The sequence below is a fragment of the Myotis nattereri genome (genome assembly GCF_964212035.1).
Source record: "Myotis nattereri genome assembly, chromosome: 2".
Lineage (NCBI taxonomy): Eukaryota > Metazoa > Chordata > Mammalia > Chiroptera > Vespertilionidae > Myotis > Myotis nattereri.
In genome coordinates, this window is record NC_138076.1 from 39,491,626 (window position 1) to 39,517,543 (window position 25,918).

Sequence of the window (25,918 nt, forward strand, 5' to 3'; positions counted from 1 at the left end):
TTACTACCAATCCTGAAAATAAATAAGACTACAAATCTGAAGAGTCCCCTAAAACCTGCTCATATTAGACAGTTTTTCAAAAAATTATTTTGTATAATCAATGCTTTGGGTTTTTTAATTACTGTTTTAAAATATACTTTTAATTTCTGAACTACTAATAAAAAATGTTCTAAATTTACAATGGAGTGCACTATAAAATGGACATACAGTAATTTCAAATTCAAAAAAATATATATTTTACGCTATAAAAGTATCAAAGTATTTCACTACTTTTATAAACAAGGAAATGAAAGCAAGTACATACTGAGTAATAAACAAATGAAATAATGACACCTTTTAAATATGTGGTTTAAATCTTTGGCTGCACTTAGAATTACACGATCAAATGTTAGTAACTTTTGCCTAGAAAATGGAATCATAACTGTAAATTTTAAAAGTAGACTGTAAAAATGAAGAGATTATCCTTTCTTAATGTTTAATAAAGTAAAAACCTGCCTATAATACGGTAATCATCATGAAAATATAAGTAAGGAAGTTTCTGCATAATTCCAATTTTTCCCATCTAAAATTGGGGAAAAAGCAAAAATTAGATGGTGATTGTAATTATTTCATTATGTTTTTGATATTTGTCTACTTGTCAGATTAATAAAACTCTAGAAACTGTAATTTTCATCAAAAGTATATTTTGGACAGCATCTCACCTGGTCTCTTCATCATCCCAAGCGATTCGCATGCCTTTCCCACCACCACCTGCTGAGGCCTTGATCATGACAGGGTAGCCTAACAGCAGGGAAGAATTAGACAGAAGTTCAGACTTTGATCATTTGGATGCAGGAACATGACAACTGACCACATGTTCAATAACGCAGGAGACAATAACTAATTTATTTAAAAAGTTCCTTTCTTTAGAGTCAGGAAGATAACACCAGTATAATGATCTTGCATATATTTTTAATGAGAGTGTGTTCATTTAAAAAAAAAGAGAGACTATCAATAAATGTAACATTTTCACCAATAATGAAACCAAAAGCTAAGAAAACATAAATTATTTGACAATGAATTCCAAAATATAGTATTAACCAACTAAAGATGCGTGAAGCAACTTACATAGCATTAAGGAAACACACAAATATACACACACACACTCATATGATCCCCCCAAACTGCTGCTTGGATGCATAACAAACTAAATTCCCTTGTTTTAAAAGTAATGATTTATAGTGCTTGAGGTATTTTTATCTGAAAAGTCACAGGAATCCCCTGCAGCTTTTACCAGCAAGAACTGACATGATGGTTTTGGGGAAAATCAAGCCCTGACTATTATATTACAAAAGTTCCAGATCTTGCTGACATCAATGGAGAAGCTATTGCCCTAAATCCATTCATTCAACAGGGAATGCCTAGACTAGTGGGAATTACTAAAATACAACATAAGGTCCCAAACAAAGGATATTTCCAGGTATAGTTTTATAAGAGAAAATAAAATCATAAAATTATTGTTAGCAAGATTTAATATTTAGACTAGTTATTACAAAGTAAAATTTTTGACAGCATGAGTCATCTATAACAATTTATCAAGAGAAGTTGTAAAGTCTTGTTTAGAGGTTTTCTGAAAAACAAGGTGGAGATACACATGTCTGAGGCCACTTGTTTAGGATTGTTTCTGAAAAAAGAAGAGGTCAGTAGTGAGCCTTTAAAGGACTCTTCCTGGCCTGTGATGCTCTTAGAGTCTAAAAGCACTGAACTCTCTCTATAGGATCTTCGAGGGAAAGGGAAGAGAAGGCCAAAGGTCATAGACCTTTGACCTCTAAACCATAAAATAGCACTCTTAACTTCAACTTAGTTAAAAAGGCACTTGCTTCCTAAGTGTTTCATAATTAATTCAATTTTTAAAATTCTGATGTTGGTTATGTCTGCGTAGGATACCTTTATGCGGGAGTAGCATTTTAAAAGCAATGATAAGTGTAGTGAGAAGAAGAAAGATTAACATATAGTTTTCACATTGGGAGCTTTATATTCTAGGATGAGGAAAAGTACCCAAATAATTCTATCATTAGGAATTCAGAAGAGAAAAGAATCACAGGAAGGTAAGAGGAAAAGAATTAGGAAAAGCATATTCTAGAAAGCCAAAAAAAATTAACATACTTTCATTCTTACATCACATTAGAGAGCCATAAAAAGAAAAGAAAGTCCATTTGTACTTTCCCTGATGAAGTTATATTTGGTTAAGATGGTGTTCATTAAACTTCCTCATGAAATGTCATTTTTGTTTGTAATTAGAAAATGATCACACTTTTATCTCCATTATCACAATTACCAGTATGCAAACTGCCATCATCTCTTCCTAGGACTCCTGTAATAGCCCCCTAACAGAACTCCCCATCACTAGAGGTGGTCCCAGTAAACTACACAGTGGTCAGTGAAATTCTTTAACAATATATTTAGCTTCACCTCTCTCTCCTGCCTAAAACATTAGGTGTTTACAATGTACTAAAAAAAAAAAAAAAAAAATCACAGTTGTATAAAGAAAGAAATTATGAACTCAAGGATAGAATCATAAAAGGTAGAGAAAAATGGACAAAGATATACTTGTTGAATCAGAATGCCAGAAAAGGCTATGCTACACTTGCCCTAAGAAAGCTGGAAAAAAAAAAAAGAAAGAAAGAAAAAAGCTTAAAAGATATTAATCTGAACATCAATTAATTTACCTATCAAACAAAATAAACTTTAACATCCTTTAAATAAAAGTAACAAAATCTAAACATTCACAATGTCTACAATCCAATAAAAAATTAAGAGACATGTGAAAAGGCAAAATGTGATCCACATCAGAAGGAAAATAGTCAACAAAAACAAACTCAGAAATAAAAAGCCTTAAAACAGTTATTACAAATACTATTACAAATTACAGATATTATAAATACTGTCTGTATGATTTAATGGAAAAATAATCATGATGAGGAAAGAAGTAGAAAATATAAAAAATTAAAATACAATTTCTAGGTATAAAAATAAAATGGCTGAAAGGAAAAAAATTCAACAATGTATAAAAAGAATTATATGCACCATGACCAAGTGGGATATATTTCAGTTACGCAAGGCTAGTTCAACATTCAAAAACCATTTAATGTAATCTATCACTAAAGAAGAAAAGAAGACCACATAAGCAGATACTCCAACACCCAATGAGTTCAGCAAACTAGGGATAGAAGGAAATTACTTAGACTTCATAAAGAACATCTACAAAATACCTACAGCTAACCTCAGACTTAATGTTGAGGATCGATGCTTTCCCTCTAAAATCAGGAACAAGGTAAGGAGGCTCCCTTTTACCAGTCCTATTAAACATGCTACTATAGTTCCTAGCTTAACCATTAAGACAAGAGAAAGCTAAACAAACTGGTAAGAAATAAATAAAACTCTTCATTAGCAGGTAATATGATTGTCTATGAAAAAAATCTCTAAAAATCAACAACCACCACCAAAAGCAAACTTCTAAAACTACAATGTGATTATAGCAAAGCTGCAGGATACAAAAGGCATTGCATTCCTATACACCAGTAATGAAAACTTGGAATTTAAAACTAAAAACACAATATCATTTACATTAGCAGCAAAAAAAAAAAAAACAAAACAGAATACTTAGGCATAAATATAAGTATCTACATGAGACTTATTATAAAGCTACAGTAATCAAGTTAGCATGATATTGGTAAAAGAACAAATTAATCAATGGAATAGAACAGAGAGCCCAGAAATAGACTCACACAAATATAGTCAACTGAAATTTGACAAAGCAGCAAAAGTAATTCAATGAAGAAAAGAAAGTCTCTTCAACAAATGGTACTAGAACAACAAGCAGCCATATGTTAAAAAAAAAATGAATCTAGACACAGTCCTTATACCTTTCACAAAAGTTAACTCAAAGTGGACTGTAGACCTAAATATACAATACTAAATAATAGACTTTCTAGATGATAAGTAGGAGAAAAATCTAGGTGATCTTGGATTTAGCAATAAACTTTTACATATAACACCAAAAGTGAAATCGATGAGAGAAAAACATTGATAAACTGAACTTTATTTTCAAAAATATATCTGGTAAAGAACTTGTATCTAAAATATACAGAGCTCTTAAAACTCAACAAAAAGAAAACTAAAAACACAATTTAAAAATAAGTAAAAGATTTGAATAGACAACAAAAAGATTTGAAGATATAAGATGGCAAATGAGCATATGAAAAGATGTTCAACATGATTTGTCATCAGGGAAATGAAAATTAAAACAACATACTACTACACACCTTATTAGAATCCCTAGTATCCAGAACACTGACAACATCAAATGCTATTCACTGCTGGTAGGAATGCAAAATGACTTTACCTAAAGCTAAATAAATATAATTTTACCATATGACCCAGAGGTAGGTATATACTCAATTGAGTTAAAAATTTATGTCCATATAGAAACCTGCACACAAATGTTCACAACATCTTTATTCACAATCACCAAAAACTAGAAATAACCAGGATATCTTTCAAAAGGTGAAAGGATAAACACACTGTTGTATAACCATATAGTGGGATGTTGCTCAACTGAAAAAAAAAAAATATGAGCTATAAACCTGTGAAAAGACATGGAGAAACCTTTAAATGCATCTTGCTAAGTTTAAGAAGTCAAAGTGTAGGATTTTAACTATATGACTTTCTGGAAAGGGTAAGACTATCCTATCTAATAAAAGAGAAACATGGTAATTAGCCATACATCCGCTACCCTTCCCATTGGCTAATCAGGGCGATATGCAAATTAACTGCCAGCCAAGATGGCGGCCAGCAGCCAGGCAGCTTGAAGCTAACATGAGGCTTGCTTGCTTCAGTGACGGAGGACTCCAAGGTTCTCCGCCTGCCTTGCCGGCCTCTGAGCTTGCAGTTTGAAAAATTGCTACAAATATAGAAGCTAAACAAAACCCCAGAAACCTGCTTTCAGCCAGCCGGGATCTCAGAGCTGGAGTTGGTACATTGTTTCGATTACAGAACCCAAACAAACTTGATACCTGTTTTCAGCAGCAGAGGCCTCAGAGCCGGAGACAGAGCTAAAGCTGGCCCAGAATTTAAAAGAAAAAAAGGAGCAGTTGGGAGCTTCAGTCACCCGCCAGCCTGAAAACAGCCCTCAGTCCCTCACCCAGACTGGCCAGGCACCCCAGTGGGGACCCCCACCCTGAAGGGTGTGTGACCAGCTGCAAACAGCCATCATCCCCTCATCCAGGCTGGCCAGGGACCCTCACCCTGATCCAGGACACTCTTCAGGGCAAACCAGCCGGCCCCCACCCATGCACCAGGCCTCTATCCTATATAGTAAAAGGGTAATATGCCTCCCAGCACTTGGATCAGCGGAGCCGCGAGGCCTCCCAGCACCGGGATCAGCGGAACCGAGAGGCTTCCCGGCACCGGGATCAGCGTGACGGGGGCAGCGCCCAAACCCCCTGATCACCCTGTGGCTCTGTGTGTGTGACAGGAGGCGGGGCCACAACCTCCCTATCCGCCCTGCTCTGTTCGTGACAGGGGAAGGCGCCCCAACCCCCTGATCAGCCCTGCTCTGTGCCTGATAGGGGGGAGCTCCCCAACCCCCTGATCGCCCTGCGGCTCTGTGTGTGACAAGGTGTGGCGCCCCAACCCACCCCCCACAGGCCCTGCTCTGTGTGTGATGGGGTAGAGCCATAACCTCCCCATCGGCTCTGCCCTGAGTGTGACAGTGGCGGCGCCCCAACTCCCTGATCGGCCCTGCTCTGTGGGTTATAGAGGGCGGTGCCCCAACTCCCCTATCGGCCCTACTCTGTGAGTGACAGGGGGGAGCTCCTCAACCCCCTGATCGGCCCTGCTCTGTGCGTGACAAGGGGGAGCTCCCCAATTCCCTGATGGGCCCTGCTCTGTGCGTGACAGGGGACAGCGCCCCAACCCCCTGATTGGCCCTGCTCTGTGCGTGACATGGTACGGAGCCCCAACCCCCCCTGATGGGCTCTGCTCTGTGCATGACAGGGGGCAGCGCCCCAAACCCCTGATTGGCCCTGCTCTGTGCATGACAGGGGGTGGCGCCGCAACCTCCCCATCGACCCTGCCTTGAGTGTGACAGGGGGCGGTGCCCCAAATCCCAATAGGCCCTACCCTGAGCGTGACTGAGGGTGGCATCACAACCTCCCGATCCGCCCTGCTCTGTGCATGACAGGGGGCGGCGCCCCAACTCCCCAGTCGGCCCTGCTCTGAGCCCGACCCAGGGCTGAACCTAGGGATTGGGCCTGCCCTCTGCCACCCGGGAGCAGGCCTAAGCCAGCAGTTCGTTATCTCCTGAGGGGTCCCAGACTTCGTGAGGGCACAGGCTGGGCTGAGGGACCCCCCCTCCCCCCCTCCCCCGAGTGCACAAATTTTTGTGCACCGGGCCTCTAGTAGATATAATAAAAGAGCAGTGTGTGCCAGGGATTGGGGGTGTTGAATAGGTGAAGCTCAAGGGAAACTATTTTGTATGAAACTGTAATGGCGGATACATGTATTATGTATTTGTCAAAACTCATAACTATACAACAGAGTGAACCTTAATTTAAACTAAGGACTATAGTTAATAATAATGTATCAATGTTGGTTCATTAATCTTAACAAATGTACCACATGAATGCAAGATGTTAATAATTGGAGAAACTTTGTAAAAGGCTGGGGTTGGGGGTATATATGGAACGCCACATACTATCTGTTCAATTATTCTATAAATATAAAACTGTGCTTAAAAAAATCAAGAATCCTAATCATTTAAAATGTGTGTAGGGGGGGAGGAGGGGAGCACACATTTGAAAAAAACAGTTCATAAAAGATTAATAAATGGTCATTAAGCATGTGGAAATATGCTCAACAGTATTAGGTATTAAGGAAATAGAATTTAAAATCACAAGGAAATAAAACTACACATCCATTAGAATTACTTAATTTAAAGAGAAAAGCAATATGAAGTGTTTTCCAAGGATGGAGTAACTGGAACTCTCAAACACTGCTACTGGAAATGTAAAATGAGGGAATGGACATTTTCAAAAGGGATAAAAATGTTCTATATATTAATTGTGGTTACATTTATTAAAATTCATTGTTATGCACTTAAAATTGATGTATTATATTCTTCACAAAGAATTATTTTTATAAAGCAATCAAACAAAATGAACAAATTGTCTATAAACTAACAAAAACTAGATGGAGAGCTATGTCTTCAATAGCTACAGAACACAGAACAAAGATTTCAGGGCTATGCTGATAGAAAGCTACTATCAACCTGGATTTGCCTATACAGCAAAACTATCTTTCAAGAAAGAATGCAAAATACACTATCATGTAAACAAAAACCAAGTTAACTACCGGTAGAAATTTCTAAAGAGTAAATTCCCAGGAGCGGGGCTGCCAGGAGACAGGACCGGGGGTGGCTGTGGCAGGAGGGACTGGGCGGGGGCGAGAGGATGGGCCAAGACCCGCCCCTGTGCCCACCACAGCCTCGTGGCCCACAGGTCCTTTCAAGGTGCATGAATTTGTGCACTGGGCCCCTAGTCATCTTATAAAACAAGGTTCTCTGTCCAGATCACCAATTTAGGTCATTCCCCTTTTCTTACATTGGTAATGGATAGTTGACATCTTCTCTCAACTTTCTGCCTAAGGTCTTGCCCCTTCCTAAGGGGAGCCTACACCCAATGGTTAGTTGATACAACTGGCCAATTTGAGACTACCATAAAAGACCAACAAACATTCAGAGCTTTCTATAGGATTAGCTAAATCCTTTGTTGAGTATGCATCTCAACCCAATTAAACTTCTCCTTTAATCCAGTTTCCTTCACTCCCTCACACTGTTGGTCCCAAGGGTATTCTCCCAATAAACTTTCCGAGTCTGCTTACAAGAGAATCCAAAGAATAGCAGAGGAGTTATATGGTAGGATATCATTATAGTGTTCTAAGCAAGAAACTAGTTTAAACAAAGAGAGAAGCAATAGAAATGCAGAGTTGATGAATTCAGGATTTAAGTGATGATAATGGTGCAAAAATTGCAAACCACATAATGAAATATAACACTGAACACTGAAACATGGAAAAAGCCTCACTGCTAATATCAAAATTGAGACCTCTCTACTTCTGCCTCTGTGATCTGTGACTATTGCAGATGCTAAAACCTCCATCAGCCTTATTTCATGAATAAGGCTCCAACAGAACAGAACTTCTTCTCACCCCACTACCTGACCAATGAAGAATAAACACTTAGGACAGTGGTTCTCAACCTTCCTAATGCCGCAACCCTTTAATACAGTCCCTCATGTTGTGGTGACCCTCAACCATAAAATTATTTTCGTTGCTACTTCATAACTGTAATTTTGCTACTGTTATGAATCGTAATGTAAATACCTGATATGCAGGATATATTTTCATGGTTCCAAATTGAACATAATTAAAGCATAGTGATTAATCACAAAAACAATAAGTAATTATATATGTGTTTTCCAATGGTCTTAGGGCGACCCCTGTGAAAGGGTCGTTCGACCCCCAAAGGGGGTCACGTCCCACAGGTTGAGAACTACTGACTTAGGATGAAAAAAAATAAATTTTTGTTGTTTGAGGTCAACAGGGTGGAATACTAGAGCTCTGATGAACTAATGATAATAGATTCAAATAAAAATTAGCACATTACTAAGAGAATTCCAAAGAAATATAATTCACAATCTACTGGGAAATTTGGCTGCTGTGCAAGACTTTGACACATTCAAAAGTTCCTTTAGAGACTACAAATAAGGAGATAGTTTAAATTCATGCACTATGGGGAAATGAATTCCATTACCAATGCATTACACATGCTGTGTTTATTTGGTCATAATTTTCTACTGATTTTATTGTTCTCTTTTAATTAAAATTAGTTATGTTAGTTTTATCATTATCAATTTAGTTTTGGTGTACCCTTTGGATTAGCAGACTTAACACTAAGGTGATGTACATTTACATTCATATTATCTGGGCTTAAATTATCCAGTAAGTAGAATGTAAATGTATGTGTTGTACTCCAACTATGAATTATTTATATCTCTACTACGAAAGATATATACAATCTCTAAAAAAAGGTACCTGTAGGTGATCCTTATCATCACTCAGTTTTTCCATTGGAAAATAAAAAAGAGCCTTTTGCAACAGAGTTATAAAGAAAGGTATGTAAGAATAATACAAAAATACAATAAAACTAGAGAAAGATGACAGACTAAAAAGAACAAAAAAAATAGTGGGAACAAATATAATATGGTGTAATACAGAGAGAGAAGTTGTGAAATTATGCTTAAACCCAAAATGTGTATGCTGGAGTAATAAATAAAAGAAAATCTAAACAGCCAAATGACAGTGATAAAGAAAGAGAAAGGGGACACAGAGCACATGTTCCCATCTCCCAGGGACTATCATTCTGACCTCCAATGACCACATCCTATCTAATAATAGACAAACATGGTAATTAACTGTACCTCCGACACGCTTCCCATTGGCTAATCAGGGCGATGTGCAAATTAACTGCCAACCGAGATGGCGGCCGACAGCCAGGCAGCTGAAGCGAACAGGAGGCTTGCTTGCTCCAGTGATGGAGGAAGCCAAGGTTCCCCGCCTGCTGCCACCAAGCTCTGAGCTGCACTCTAAGCAACTATGTTGCAATTATAGAAGCTAAACAATCCCCAGAAACCTGCTTTCAGCCAGCCAGGCCTCAGAGCTGAAGTTGCAACAGTGTTTCAATTATAGAAGCTAAACAAAGCCCAGCCGAGGTCTCAGAGCTGGAGCTGAGCCTCAGAGCTAAAGCCGGCTCTCAGCTACAGTGACGGCCATAGAAGGTAAATAAATCCCAGAATTAAAAAAAAGAAAGAAAAAAGGGAGAGGTTGGGAGTTTCAGTCACCTGCCAGCCTGAAAACGGCCCTCAGCCCCTCACCCAGACTGGCCAGGCACCCCAGTGGGGACCCCCACCCTGAAGGGGGTGTGACCAGCTGCAAACAGCCATCATCCCCTCATCCAGGCTGGCCAGGCACCCAAGCGGGACCCCCACCCTGATCCAGGACACCATTCAGGGAAAACCAGCCGGCCCCCACCCGTGCTCCAGGCCTCTATCCTATATAGTAACAGGGTAATATGCAAACTGACTCTAACAGCAGAACAACTGGGAATGACTGGTCACTATGACACACACTGACCACCAGGGGGCAGACGCTCAATGCAGGAGCTGCCCTCTGGTGGTCATGGCGTCTCACATGGGAGGAGCTCTGCTCAGCCACAAGCCAGGCTGATGGCTGCCAGTACAGCGGTGGTGGTGGGAGCCTCTCCTGCCTCCTCAGCAGCACTAAGGATGTCCGACTGCAGTTTAGGCCTGCTCCCCACTGGCAAGTGGACATCCCCCGAGGGCTGCCGGGCTGCCAGAGGGATGTCTGATTGCCGTCTTAGGCCCAATCCCCCGGGGAGCGGGCCTAAGCCAGCAGGTGGTCATCCCGAGGGGTCCTAGACTGTGAGAGGGCACAGGCCGGGCTGAGGACCCCCCCCCCCTCCCGGAGTGCACAAATTTGTGTGCACCGGGCCTCTAGTCTATACTAATAATAGAGAAATATGCAAATTGTCCGAGGCACCATCACAGTAACAGTAAGGACTGTACAGCAGGCTGCATTGGGGCGACTAGGCCAGCAGGGGGGTTAGTGAGAGACGACCAAATGACTGAAGAGCAGGCCAGCAGGGGGGTTAGTGAGGGACGACCAAATGACTGAACAAGCAGGCTGCATGGGGCGACCAGGCCAGCAGGGTTGTGCAGTTGGGGGCGATCAGGCTGGTGGAGGGGGCAGTTGGGGGCGACCAAGCCAGCGGGGGGGACAGGGCAGTAAGGGGTGACCAGGCTGGCGGGAGGGGGGGGGGCAGTTAGGGGGCAGCCAGGCCAGCAGAGGAGGACACTTGGGGTGACCAGGCCAGCAGGGGTGGGCAGTTGGGTGCCGGGGTCCAACCCCAGCAGGTCCAGGGGTCCCCAAAGGTGTGGACAGAGTCGGCGAAGAAGGAATGATACAGAGACAGCGTTCAGTTGATCAGCAGCCTAGCCAGGATCTCCAGCCAGGTTCTGGTCAGGATCTCCAGTGAAATTCTGGTTAGGATCTCTTGCCAGGTTCTGGGTCCATGGTCTCTTGCTAGGTTGTCCAGCCAGGTTCTCCAGGTTCTCCAGCCAGGTTCTGTAGCCATGTTCCCTCACTAGGTTCTCCAGCCAGGTTCTGTCCAGGTTCTCCAGCCAGGTTCAGTCACCAGGTTCTAGTCAGGTTCTCTTGCCAATTTCTGTAGTCAGGTTCAGTCCAGGATCTTTTGCCATGTTCTCTCGCTAGGTTCTGTCTCTAGGTTCTGAGGCCAGTTTCTGTCCAGGATCTTTTGCCATGTTCTTTCCAGCGAAGTTCTTCTGTCTCTAGAGAACGTTCTGTGTAGGTTCTGTGCCTAGGTTCTGTCTCTCTGTCTTCTTACATCTGTATTTATACCAGTTGATTCAATCCTATCAATCTCTATTACAAAGGTTAGGGCGTTTCTTATCTCCATTCCAGGGAGTAAAGATTATGTAGCTTAAGCATGATTGTTCATAGTTAAAGTGATTAATTACCCGCCGGGCACTTAGTTGAGGGTTTTATTCCCTCCCTAACTTCAGGGGAAAATCCCTACCTGGGGAAACAATCTTCCTCAGAGAGGAGACCTTGGTTAAAACACATAGTGCCAAGAAGGTGAGCGAACATTTTAAGAACAGTATGCCATATATGCCAGGTCCTTTGAAACAGCAAGGATGGACCGGCTCCCGGCACTCTTCCCAGGTATCTCCATTACAAAACTAGAGATTAAGGGGGGAGGAAGGCTTTAAAAAATTATTGTCAAATTATTATCAACAAATGTTGTGAAAAAAAATCTTTAAAATGTGTGATTATACTTAACTTATAAACTTACACGTACATTTCTATCTGAATTCATTCATTGAATAACCACTTGCTGAATATATACTATGTGATGATCATTGCCTTAAGTAATAGAAATATAAAGGAAACCAACACATGAGCAATTTTACTATAAAATATTAACTAAATAAATATAAAACAATCACTTGCAAAGAAAAAATAATTTATTTAATGCAAGTAACCCCACACTATTTTAAGAGAAAAGCAATTCATTAAGATAATTCAACAAAAGGGAAAAGGAGTTATTTCCCAATCAAACTAAGACCCAATAACACTGCAATATAAGGAACATACTTTATGAGATGCTTCTCCAGTTTGATGTTATTTTTCTCCTTTCCTCTAAAACTTCTGAATCATTCACTCTTTCACTTTTCCTTTTAATAAATAGTTACTTGAGAAAAAAAATGTGTATTCTCTTGTTGGATGTTCTATATACATATCTGTAAGGTCTAATTGGTTTTTCGTGTTGTTCAAGATCTCTATTTCCTTATTGATCTGCTCTGTGGATGTTCTCTCCATTATTTAAAGTGTGAAATTGAACTTTCCAACTGTTTTGTAGCACTGTCTATTCCTCCTTTCAATTCTGTCAATGTTTACTTCATAGATTTTTGGTCTTTGCTGTTTATATGTTTATAATAGTATGTTCATAATAATCAGTATGTAATGTCTTTGTCTCTTTCAACAGTTTTAAACTTAAAAGTCTATTTTGTCTGATATTCATATAGCCACTCCAGCTCTCTTTTAGTTACTACTTGCATGGGGTATTTCTTTCCATCCTTTCACTTTTAATTTATTTCTGTCTCTGAATCTATAGTGAGTTTCCTATTGACAGTATACTATAGTTGGATGATGTTTTTTTATCATGCTATCTGCCACAGTGAGATATCATTTCACACATACCTGGATGACCACAAAATTAAAGAAGGAAGGAAGGAAGGAAGGAAGGAAGGAAGGAAGGAAGGAAGGAAGGAAGGAAGGAAGGAAAACTATTGGCAAGGATTTGAAAAAACTGAAACCCTCTTACATTGCGGGTAGTAATGTAAAATGGTTCATCTGCTATTAAAAAAAACAAAAACAAAAAACTTTGATGGTCCCTCAAAAAGTTAAACATAAAATTACCATATAACCCAGCACTTCTACAAAGACCAGAAAAAAAATTAAAAACAAATGTATGTACACTCATGTTCAGAGCTGCACTATTTCCAATAGTCTAGAAGTGGCAATGGCCCAAATGCCATTCCATAGGTGAATGAAAAAACAAAATTCTATATATACACATACATGGATTATTATTCAATCATAAAAAGGAATGAAGTACTGATACATGATAAAACATGATGAACTCTATGTGAAAAAAACTAGACATAGATCACATGTATGATTCCATTTATATGAAATAACCAGAATAGATAAATCCATAGAGACAAAAAGTAAATTAGTGGTTTCCAGGGACAAGGGAGATAAGTAGTGAATACTAATGGATACAGAGTTTCTTTGGGGGATAATAAAAGTATTTAGAAATGCCTCTAGACATGGGAGGAGGGTGAGGGAAGAGTATGAGGATTAACTTGTAAGGAGGATGAGGGGACTCTCTGGAGTGGCAGTAATGTTCAACATGCTGGTGGGGCTTTGGACTATACAGATGATACATCTATCAAAACAAACATACAGACTTAAAATTTGTTCATGTTACTATATACAAACTTCTCCTTGAGATAACAAAATTTGATGTAAATATTGAATCCAGTTCATGATATTTATGTTGAAGTATTTATTGGGATGCACACTAATAACTGCAATGTACTTTGAAATGCACCAATATTAAGATGAATTACCAATGGATAGATTAAGTGATAAAGCAAATCTAGCAAAAGATAAATAGTGGAATCTTGGTGTTGGGTATACAGGTACACAATGTAAACTTCTTTCAAAATGTCTTACGGTTGAAATTTTTCAAAATAATATATTGAGGAAAAAGTTAACGAACAAGAAAAATATATACATAAAAGTCATAAATACTATGCAGTAGTTTATAATATAGGTATGATAGAATGATCATGTGGCAATATTAGAATATCTTCTCTCAAAGACATTAACATTTAAGCCAAGAGGTAACAAGGAGCCATTCATGTGAGGACATCAGCAAGAGTATTCCAGGCTCCCCTCCTACAAAAAAAAAAAAAAATCTTTTTCTATGGCCCTGAAATTGGGTGTGTTCAAGAAAGCCAGTGTGACTAAAGTACAGTAGAAGGAAGGTAGATTGGAGAGAAGGGAGGTGCCAAATTAAAGATTTTTTATATATATATTTTATTGATTTTTTACAGAGAGGAAGGGAGAGGGGATAGAGAGTTAGAAACATCCATGAGAGAGAAACATCGATCAGCCGCCTCCTGCACACCCCCTACTGGGGATGTGCCTGCAACCAAGGTACATGCCCTTGACCGGAATCGAACCTGGGACCCTTCAGTCTGCAGGCCGATGCTCTATCCACTGAGCCAAACCGGTTAGGGCGCAAATTAAAGATTTATAGTCAGGGTAAGGAGTTTTTATTTTATCTTAGTGCAATGAAAAGCCATTAGAGGTTTTAAAGAAGGGATGGGGTGAAATGAGATAAATGTGTCCCTATTATTTACAGTTTTAAAATATCACACTAACTGCTATGTGAAGAATGACTTTGAAGTGTTTAAGAAAAAGTACAGTCCCTTCAAGGACAATGGTAGTTTGGAAGAGAGTGTTGGTAGTAAAGATAGTGAGCAGTGAGTATGAGAGATATTTTGAATGAAGAATGGCAGTATCTATTGACGGATTGACAATAGAATGACAGGAAGAAAGGCACTAGGATAGAACTTGGGTTTTAGTTACTGAGTGAACGAAGTGACATTTAAAGAGATGTAGAAGCTATAGAAGAAGCCAGTGGACCTGAGGATCAAAAAAAATTAAATTAGGCATGATTTTTGCTTTTAGGCAAAAGAAAAGAATGAGAATAATCTGGAAATTGTTAAAGGGCAGGTTTTAGATTTAGAATTTCTTTTCCTTTTAAGAATCAATTTTGGCTAAATTGTATTAAGGGCCTTTGATCCAGTAAAAATGCAAATCAAGCTCACTGATTTCTGTTGTCTATCTCTGGGGTTAAAGATAAACTGAGGATCAAGAGTCCTTTATCTTTAAACTTAGAGAGGTCAAAGAAAAAATCAGGAAAGAGAATGAGAAAGACAAGAAAGGCCAAAGAACAAGTACTTGGAAGTAACATATTAAGTCTTAACTGTCTCACACTCTGTCAGTGATAAGAGACTGTTTCTTGAATTCCACATATAACATGCTTAACTGCTTTACAGTATTTTAAACAAAGTTTTAGCTATCATCCTTTAATCCCATTAGTTTAGCCAAAGTATAATGAAAAATCCATGGTTTTTAGAGCTAAATGAACCTAAATTTCAAGCAGGCCCACCACTCAGTAGTCCAGTGACCTTGAGCAAATTACTTACCATTTCTAATCCTTAGTTACTTAAATGTAAATGAAAATAATTAACCCAAGAATTAGCATTAGAAATAACATTCACAAAGTGCCTTCCACCGGGAAAGAATGCTCCATAAACAAGAGCTACTATTATGTAAAAGACACCTAATTCATCAATGCTCAATGCAGTTAGTTTCCCCCTTTGGCAGAATAGATTCACTTCTCCTCTTGTTTCCAAAAAAGAAGTAAAGACATCAGAGCGAAGGGGCCATGTAAAAGATGATCAATTTCATTTTACCATGTAACACAGAAAGAAGTAAAACAGAGAAATTTACAAGTAGCTCTGACATATGGACAATCCACAACTTGTTTAGAACTAGGAATATACTAGTATTTCCCATGGAAGCAATGATCAGTTCATCTGTTAAGATGAACTCACAAAGGCTCATCGAAATCATGTGTAGTTAAAATGTGATATATCTCAATGAAATTAGTAGAAAACAAAACTGATGAATCACCAAAACAATTCAGAAAACCAAGAGACTTTAATAATAAGTAATTCATTTCTGTTGGAAGCTGGCACTTGAGAAAAAAGGTTTTATGGGAGGTTTCGGTGGTAATTCAGGGAAATTCCAAAAGATTTATAAAGCTGATGACCCTGGTTCTTTATTATGTCTTATTTCACTTCAAACTGTATGGCTTCCCTTTCTTTCAGCATAAGCAAAACATTAGCACTCATATACTTAATAACCAAGATTGCAACCATTTATTTTACAAATGGGAAGGAGTAGCTAGGGAAGAATTAGAAGATAGGAAAAAAGGAGTCATCAAGTATGTGCCCAAATATAAAGAAAAGAGCCTTAGATTGAATCAGTAGTGAAAATCTGAAAGGTGAGTAAAGCGCAGCATTAAATATTAAGGGAGGAAGACCAAGCGATGAGAATTGGTCAGAGTCCCATCATGACTCACTGGTTATTTTAAAGGTCACTGATTACTTTGAAAAAGTGGAAGACAAGACATGAAAACAAGCAAACCAATCTGGAGCCTGCCATTTACACAAAGGAAATGCTCAAGAATTGAAGATTCATAATTTAAAATGTGGCATGCCAATGTAATTCAAGATTTTCTTCTCCATTTTTATTTCTCCAAATTCCTCCAACTATTGCCCATTTTATGTAGATACTGAAAGATCAGACGGAGGCCTAAAACCAGGACTACAGGCTTTATTAGAGGAGAAGCACCTGCCGGGCTGCCTCACAAGGGGAGGACAGCAGCATGTGCAGGGGTGGGCACGCCTTTTGAGGGGCAGAATGGGAAGGGGTGGGGGGCTTAGTGTACTCGGCGCACACTGATTGGTGGCTTACTGCATTGTCCATATAGGACAAGGGCTTAGGGTATTTGGCAGGTGTGGATTGGTGGTCCACTGTATAGTCCATCTAAGGTACCTGGTTAGTCACTCAGGTATTTCTGGGCTGCAGGTTACATCATACCCCGCCCACCAGTTGGGGGAAGGGAGGATCTATCATTCCAGGCTTTTGGTAATAGTAAAAAAAAAAATTGAGAGTCCGGGCAAGGTCAGGGGGTGAAGGTCTGTCTTCCATAGCTACTTCCTGCTGAGAGGGGACGTCGTCAGGGGCATCTGCCTGGGGTCTCAAAGATTCCGGTGACATAGGTGTCTCTAGGTTATGAATTCAAGGCCAGATAGATTTCTCCCACCTTCTGGTTGGCGAATGCCTGCATTCTGTTCTGCAAAAAACTAGTGAAACAGCGCATGAGACAGGGGCCAAAGAGCATGATTAAAAGAATAAATACCAGTGGGCCTAATAGTGGGAGGAGCCATGGTATAAGTGAGCCAAAGATGTCATATCCCCCTTTTAGCTGGTTACGTCGTCTTTGGTCAATCCTGTCCCGGAGGGATTTAATGTGATCTTTGACAATTCCTGATTCATTTACAAAGTAGCAGCATTCTTCCCCAAGAAAGACACAGGTACCTCCTTTTTCAGCTGTCAAGAGATCTAAAGCACGCCGGTTCTGTAGGGCTACTGCTGCTAAGGAGTCTACCTGCCTTTGAAGGGATTCCAGGGAATTGCTAATGATGGAGATATCTTCTGAAAATTCAGCAGACAATTTGTGGTAGAAATGAACAGAGGAGGAAATGCCTCCTACGCCTGTCCCTGCTGCAGTGAGAACTCCCGTACCCACTAAGAGGGGAACAAGGGCCCCCCTTTTGTGGCGAGACCTGAGAAGACCAAGAGAAGATTCGAGTTCTCCCTCTGTTCTGATAGAAAGGTTGGGAGTTAGGAAGACATAAAGGCAGAGCGAGTGTGACAGGTCCCGGGGGACACAGGTGTAGGCTGTAGTCCCACAAAGGAGAAAAAATACCCAGTGGAGGGCAGGCTAAGGGAGGGGGTAAATTTATAGATTGTGTACAGTAGTAAGGTGCTGGAGTAGTTGAGGTAGTGGTTTGAGACGTATTTGTTAAACAGGTAGTGTTTTCCATATTAAAGAGAGAGATGTTGTATAGGGTGCATTGAAGTCTGGTATAGGTAAGAGTTAAGTTAGTGGTCCAATAGGTTGGGATTGGAGTGGCTATGATGAGGGTTCGAGCCAGTGACAGACAAATCCAGCAGGATGTAGAGAAGGAGGGATTGATGTTAGAGAATAGATAGAAAGTTGTGTTGAGGAGGGTGGGCAAAGGAGTAGGTCCAGGGTTTGCAGGGCGAGAGAGAATGTCCTTTAGTGAGGGAGGGATAGGTTGGGATTAATAAAGACAATTATAGTAGAATTGATGACTCCCTCAACATCCCAAGTTCGTTTCATCTGAAAATATTAAAAACCTGAGCTTCTTCCAGAGTAAACAGTCGGAGGGTCCCTTGCCAGGTAAGAGCCTGTGAAGAGTGAGGAGTCATCAGGTCCTGGATGGTGTCACCGAGTCTTCTTCGGGGATGGTGGGAGGCATTTGGTGAGCCTGAGAGAGGAAGGTATTGCAGTGAAAGTGGGAGGGAATGTTAGAATGGGCTGTATCCAAGGGAAAAGAAAATAGGAAGGAAAGGAGCAGTGGAAGCCGGGGACCTGGATGGTTGGATAAGAAGTAAGACACTGTGCTGGCTTAACTTCTAATTTTTACTGAACCTTAATCCTTGCTGTTTTTCTGAATATTCTGGTTTAGCTTGAGAAGTGTCCAGCTACCTTGTCCTGCCAGGCTTGGAGACCGAAACCTCACTTTCTTGCTCAGAGTAAAATGGCCCTTTTATAATTCTTATAAATAGTTAACTTAGAACTTCTCTTTCTTTCTTTCTTTCTTTCAACATTTCTCTTTTCCTTCTCATCACATACACAACCTTCATAAATTTCACACTTTCAAATTAGCCTTCAAACCTTCTTTCTATGTCCTTCAAAAATGCATAACCATGCCTCAGACCTTCCATTACTTTCAATAAAGTATACATTCTAAGAGCAGGTGAATTCATTTAACCCAGCAATGCTCCAAAGTCTTTAAGTTAATAAAGACTTTGGAAAATTATGTATAGGTATATGAGGCTGGAGAAAATGCAGGGGGAGGAGGGAGCAGGCCCTGCAATCTGTTCTCAGGCCTCTAGCCGCTTGGATTTTAAAACTGCCACATTTTTCCTAGAGATAACGATCTCAGTTTCTGATAGTAGCTGGACTGTTGAGTCCTTTGGAAAGGGTGGAGTGGGGGAGAGGGGTGGGGTGAGAAGGCGCTGAGGTCAGAGGAGTTTTCAGAGCATTAAAGGGGTGAGAATGGTGGCCTTGGGATCTAAAGGCTCAGTGAGGGGGGTCCCTTCGCCATGTCATGTCATGGAGGAGCTTTGCAAGAAGACCTCAGTTGTGAACCCAGAGGCGAGAGTACCCAGTGAGCCTGAGAAAGAAGATTTCTTTTTCAGAGGAGGGGACAGTCACAGAGGAGATAAGACAAGGCATTTACAGTCCCAGGAATGGCGCAGCCTTGTGGGGTGAGACAGTGAAACTGAGGTAGGTGACTGTGGTTTGGGACAACTGGGCTTTATGAGGGGATACATGGTAGCCTTGGCTGGGCACCGAGGTAGAATAAGAAAAGAGTGGATGGGGGAATTTAGTAAGATGCAGTGTGGACATGAGGTGGCTAATGGCTGTGAGACTAATCCATCAAGCCCCATAATAGAGTCTGAGGAGTGGACAAGGGTCCCAGCGAATTTGGAGAGGGCAGAATAAGTGGCCCAGTGTCAATTAAAAAGGAGATCGGCTTACCTGTCGCCACATTTGTTACCCGAGGCTCTGTCCTGGTGGTGTAAGTCTGTGGGGGCCTGGGCAGCTTCTTCGGTGGCCAGTCCCAGGAGGTCTGGGAGCTCCAAACCGGATCCAGAGGGTGGCCATGCTGGACTAGCTGAGGCCTGACCCCGAGGGCCAGACTACAGTCTGATTTCCAGTGGCCTTTCCCTTCCGCACCTTGGGCAGGGCCCAGGCGGGGGTCTCGGGTTTGAGCAGGACTTGGCTCAGTGTCTTTCCTTGCTGCTTTTGAGGCATGGGCCCGGAGGAGGCTTAGCCCCTGACTTACCCGCAGTTGGAGGACCGGCACTTCGTTTGGGGTTTGAAAGCGGTGGCTAGGAGCTGGAAGGCTCCTAATGGGCCTCAGCCTTGGCCTGATCTCGTCTTTTGATTTTGGATATGGGCTTCCTCATCTCTATTATTAAAGACCTTAAAGGTTAACGAGGTCTTCTTGAGGGGTTTGTGGAAGTTTGCTGCGCGTGTCGGGGGGAGTAAAGGTGGTCAGGTCAGTGGAAAAAGAAACCTGAGATGCCTCTCAATCTGTGAGGCTGGATACAGAGAGTGGGGCATGGACTCAGACTATGTCCTCAGTTCCTGCTGCCTCCCTCAGGGGTAGAATGGATGCAGGAATAAAAGAGGCTGTTGAGGAAGGCAGTCTGTGGGTGGCCTGAGAATGAGTGTTAGTGGGAAAAGCCGTTTTAGAGCTCACGTTCCCAGGATTTGGGCTCTCAGGGACTGGGGAGAAGGTGGCTGCTGGTTAAAAGGTCTGAAGAGAAAGAGTCAAGATATTTTGAGAAATATCAATTTGAGAAAGATCAGAGAGTGAGAGGGGAATGGCTACCCGGGTAATACCCTCCCCCCTGCGACTTTCCAGCAAAGGGAACTTGCCAGCCACCTGAATTCGGTTGCTGGCGGTCAGTGGGCGGAGATTCGGCAGAGAGCGCACAGGGGAAGGCTGGCGGTTAGAGATCTCAGAAGGTAGAGGATGCAGGTTTCTACGCCAGGGTTGTAAGAGTCAGAAGACAGAGAAAGGAGCTGAGAATCAGTTTGAGAGGCAAAGAGGACTTTGCGAGGAGGATCTGATGAGTAGAACATGAGAAGTAAAGCGAGGAGCGAGAGCAGAGGGAAAAAGAAGCCTGTTTGTAGGGATTTCGAAAGCCTTTCCCTGTCCGGTGGCAAAATTATCTAGATCTCGGAGGATATTGGAATCGAAAGTGCCGTTTTTGGGCCACTGAGAACCACTGTCGAGTTTATATCGTGGCCAGGCAGTGTTACAGAAAAAAAACGAGCTTCTTTGGTTTGATATAGCCAGAAAGACCAAGGGTCGAGAGATTGGCGAGGAGACACCCTAAGGGTGTGTTTCGAGGGGGTTTGGACTGAGAGGTCCCCATGACCGGAGGGAAGGGCGATTGGAAGTTGGGGAAGGAACAAGGAGCGTCCTCCTGTTCCCTCAGCCAACCTGTAGCGAGAGAGACGAGAAAAGGTTCCAAGGTCGTCACCCCGAGACCTTTCCCGCGGAGTAGAAGAGAATTCCCGGCCAGGTACCTGGGCTTTCGTAGAACGCACGAAACGTGTAGCAGAGTAGACGGGAAACTCTGTAGGCCCTAATGCCCCTCCAGGTCACAGGGAGCTAGCAAAAAAAAGTGGCGGGGGGGGGCGGGGGGTTCCTGAAGCCTACCGGAGAAGGGAAGCGACGAGATCCCCACGTGTCCTGGTGCAGCAGGGTTCGAGAGGTGTCTGGAGCGGGCCAATCAACTCAGAACCATACCACCGAGCAGAGCCAGAGCAGGAATCAGAAGCTCGGGCCTAGGTTCGAGGATCGTCCACGCTCCTGTTCACCTCTCCCGGGTCTTCGGCACCAAAATGAAAGATCAGACGGAGGCCTAAAACCAGGACTACAGGCTTTATTAGAGGAGAAGCACCTGCCGGGCTGCCTCACAAGGGGAGGACAGCAGCATGTGCAGGGGTGGGCACGCCTTTTGAGGGGCAGAATGGGAAGGGGTGGGGGGCTTAGTGTACTCGGCGCACACTGATTGGTGGCTTACTGCATTGTCCATATAGGACAAGGGCTTAGGGTATTTGGCAGGTGTGGATTGGTGGTCCACTGTATAGTCCATCTAAGGTACCTGGTTAGTCACTCAGGTATTTCTGGGCTGCAGGTTACATCATACCCCGCCCACCAGTTGGGGGAAGGGAGGATCTATCAGATACTATTGTGATAATTGTATATTCTATCCATTATGTAGATAGTAACAACAGTTTCTAAACTAGAATTAGAAAGATGAATTTTGAAATCGAAAAGTATACAATAAAATGAAGTTGTTTTAGGAAAGTCTCCTCAAAAGCCAACAGGTATGCTGCATGCCTCTTAGGCTCTGAGGAATGGCAGTGATTTCAAACCAGAGAGAAGCTTTTGATTTCCTCAAAAAATAACAAAAAAAAAACAACCCACAAATCAGTTCCATGCAGTCCAACTTCTTCAGCAATCTAGCAGATCTTCCTATGAAGAACTGAAATGCTTTTTGAAAATGTTGATGAGCCTGAAGAAATGACTGGTGACGAGACGTTGTACTCAGATATAATATGATTTTTTAGGGCCTACTCTTAAATCCAGGACCTGTATTATTAAGGTAAATGTTTTCAAAACAAACTAACAACAAAGCACATGTAACTATGAGCCAACGCCAAATAATTTAGCCAAACCCAACCAGAAACAAGATGCAATAAGCCAAATATTTTTTTAGATCATTGAAGAACTGATAAGCTTACCTGTCCCTATTGTAAAGAATATATCCTATATAATAAAAGCCTGATATGCAAATTGTTCCACCAGGAGTTTGACCGCTCGCTATGACGTGTGCTGACCACCAGGGGGTGTCTTGGAACATGGCGGGCGTCGGCAAGGCAGTGCTGGCAGCAGGCGGCAGTGGAGGCACTGCCGGCCCCAATGGGCCCCTAGGAGAGCAGGACTGCAGTGGGATGGTGGAGCAGGTAAGCAGGCGGCGCCAGGCCAAGGCAGGTGCAAGCGGGAGCCTGATCACCCCACCAATCACCCCGCAGACAGTAATCAGCAGATCGGGGTCAGGCCCCAAGCTGGGACAGGAAACTGGGGATGGGTGGTGGCGACCAACCTCCCGCGGCACCTGGGCAGGGGACTGCAACCTCTCTCTGGTTACCTGGAGGCAGGGGTGATGGGGATGAAGGTGCGGTGAGAATGCGGGGTGTCCGCTGAGCTCGCTCTCACTCCCCTTGCTACCCTCCCCCAAGACACCAGGGCTCGTGCTCCAGGGAAGCCCCAATGCTCAGGTGCCAGGCGACCAAGAGGAGCCTGCCCCACACCCATGTGGCCTCTTCTGGGTGAACTGGGCCACAGCCGCTTGGACCGCAGGGGTCGGTCGGGCTCCCCGTGGGTTCATGCAGGAGCTGGTCTGCGAGGCTGGCCGGGAGAGAGCATGCTACCCACCGGGCGGCCCAGAGGCCCACGCTGCACCCTGGCCCGCAGCATCCAGCTGTGCTCATTGCATCTCCACCGGGAGGGGGGGGGGGGAGGGGGGGACTCGGGCACCGTGACTCAGGCAGAGGGGGGGCAAATGGGGGCCCAGAGGCCCAGGTGCTGCCCAGGGCCCAGAGGTCAACTAGGACCTGCCCTTCCAAGCCAGACGCTGGCACTTCAATCACAGGCCAGGCCTAGGAACCACACCCATGCAGGAATTTCAGGCACCAGGCCTCTAGTTTACCAATAAAAGTGGTCACTTTCAAACCAAGAATATATTTCTGCAAATCACAACTATGTAAACTTTGCCAAATCAAATGCTCTCCAAATGAATAAAATAAGTCTAAATGATCAATCTTGATGAGAAAACAGAACTAAAGAAATCTTCATGTGGGAGGCTACAAAACTTGGCCCTATCGGTGTAGGAATGCTAATAAGATGCTGTGAATTCCTGACTAGCAAGTATTGTCTAATTTCTCTCATATCTGCAAATATCTATCAAGTACAAAATAGTAATTTGATTAATAAAACTGTAGTTATTTTGTTGCCTTGCTAATCCTCGATAGCAATGTACCCTCATACATTTCCTTAATTAGCTAGCACTTAAAAAATAAAATAGTCATGAGCTCCAAGAATATTTTTGAAAATACAGAGTTGAGAAACACTGCCCTGGTACAATTATGCCTAAAACAGCCAAGTAAAATAGTCATTAAAATGTCCTTCAGTTTACCTTTTACTCCAATTTAGAATACTCAGTTCTAACTTCTCACATTCTATTTTCTCTTTCCTAGCAAAATTGGTGATATTTAATATCTTAAGAAAAACAAAAAATTGAAGAGCCTTGTTAAACATGATATCTTTGTTTTAACCATATATGTCCTTAACTTTAAATAAGTTTCATTCAATTCCATACATATAAATTTACATTACATTCAAGCTCAAGAATTCTTAAGATAATTCCTTCTTTTAATTAGTCAGTGATTTCACCTATTAAAAGAGCTATAATTAAGGTCAAATTACTCTTTAAGTTCACTTTAATAACAGAATATGGTAATTTGGCAGAAAAATTCTTCCAGAGTGACAACTAATCAGAAACCTAAACTATTAAAATATTATTTGCTCTATGGGAATTTCTTATTACATATTTACTCAGCCATATCTGCTAAAAGACAGAGAAACTCTACCAAAGTTAATTTAAGAACTTACCAATTTCCCTTGCAATTCTGACAGCTTCATCTGCATCCTGTAAAAGCAGGAAATGAGACCCAACATTAATCCCATCAGCCATTGCACAATGTCTTTAGGGCAGTCATATATTGCACCACTGTCTCCTCTGATTCATTTAATGTTCTATTTTACAACCTTCTAACTCTTTTCATTCAGAGAAATGTAAAATTAATACCATAAGTGGAATGTAAATTTTACCTCATCATTATTATATTAAGAAACTCAAAGCAGTTTGAAAGGAGCTGGCAGGAAGCACTACCAGAATTGCCAAATGATTTGGTGCAGTTGCTGAAGTTTAACAGCAGAATTTAGATGTTTACAATCAATACTAAATCATAAATCAGATCATTAAAGCTTGTCCACAGCCAGCTTGTTTTTGTCTCTCTTTTATATGTCATGTTTTCCTAGATTCTGTCAGCAGGGGGAGTTGATTCTCTATTGTTAGGAAGAAGTTCAATAGATTTTCCAGAAATAAAAAAGTAAATTCCCAGTATCTATAGAAATTACCAATCGTCATCATCATCGTCCCCATAACCACCACCACCAAAAAAAAAAAAAAAAAAAAAAACCTTTAGAAATATCCATTACTTTTTCTTTCTTCTTTTTTATTTCATACCTTTTCACTATTTTATCTTTAAAAAACAGAAATTCAACAAACCAACCACTGGGGGGGAAACTTCCAAAAAGCCAAAAAAAGAACATGCATTCCAAAACAGTACAAGGTAAAAGCTTATGAATGTAAGGATTAGTTACTGCTAATCAACTAATACCACTGAAAAGACAAAACCTTCCCTTGAATCTAAACCATTTCATTGATCATTAACTCTCACCTAACATGCCTCACTTAGGACATTCTTGAAACATTTCCCCATATAACAACAAAGAGAAAGCTGAAAAGAAGGTGTTAAATACATCCTCCTAGTAAATTTAACATTTTTTATAAATCAGTGGCATAAACTATCACAAGGAATGACAATAATTTTTTGAAACCACTAACTGGTAAGCATGCCTGAATTTTTTAGAAAATAACTTTAAAGTATTAAAGGGAAGGCATTTTTTAAGCTTTTAAGCAAATACTTGAAAAATGTAGAGTAACCAAATCAGAATCCTTCCCCAAAAGTGGGAGCAGGGGATGTTTATAACTGGTTCATTTATGTCTAATAAAAAAAATCTTCTTTAAAAGTCTTCAGTACCTAATAACATCCCCCTGAATAAGGAGGTTGGCAGGGGAAGTTGTCAGAAAAATTTAATTTCCTTTCATTAGCCAGTCTGCTCCACAAATAGGTGCTTGTTAAGTTCAAAGCAGTCCTGAAAGCGACATCAGTTTTAAGTCTTTTTTTTTTTTTTTTTTTTTTACTCCAAGCAGTCACATCTGCTAATGAGATTTTCCAAATAACAATTGTTTTCAAGTCAGAGATAAATCTATACCTCCCATTCTATGCCCTTTCCCAGAAAAAATCAAGGTTTACTGCTTTATT

At 41.4% G+C, this 25,918-nt stretch overlaps 1 protein-coding gene across 1 annotated transcript in view; it reads right to left on the minus strand.

Annotated features, from left to right (window-relative positions):
- PCCA (propionyl-CoA carboxylase subunit alpha) overlaps positions 1-25,918 on the minus strand; it is a 382,136-nt gene that overhangs the window by 216,422 nt on the left and 139,796 nt on the right. The window contains exons 8-9 of the mRNA XM_081082496.1: positions 24,420-24,456; positions 702-780 (exon numbers count right to left, since the gene is read on the minus strand). Of these exons, the coding sequence (XP_080938622.1) occupies positions 702-780; positions 24,420-24,456 (116 nt within the window). The remainder of the gene's footprint in view (positions 1-701; positions 781-24,419; positions 24,457-25,918) is intronic.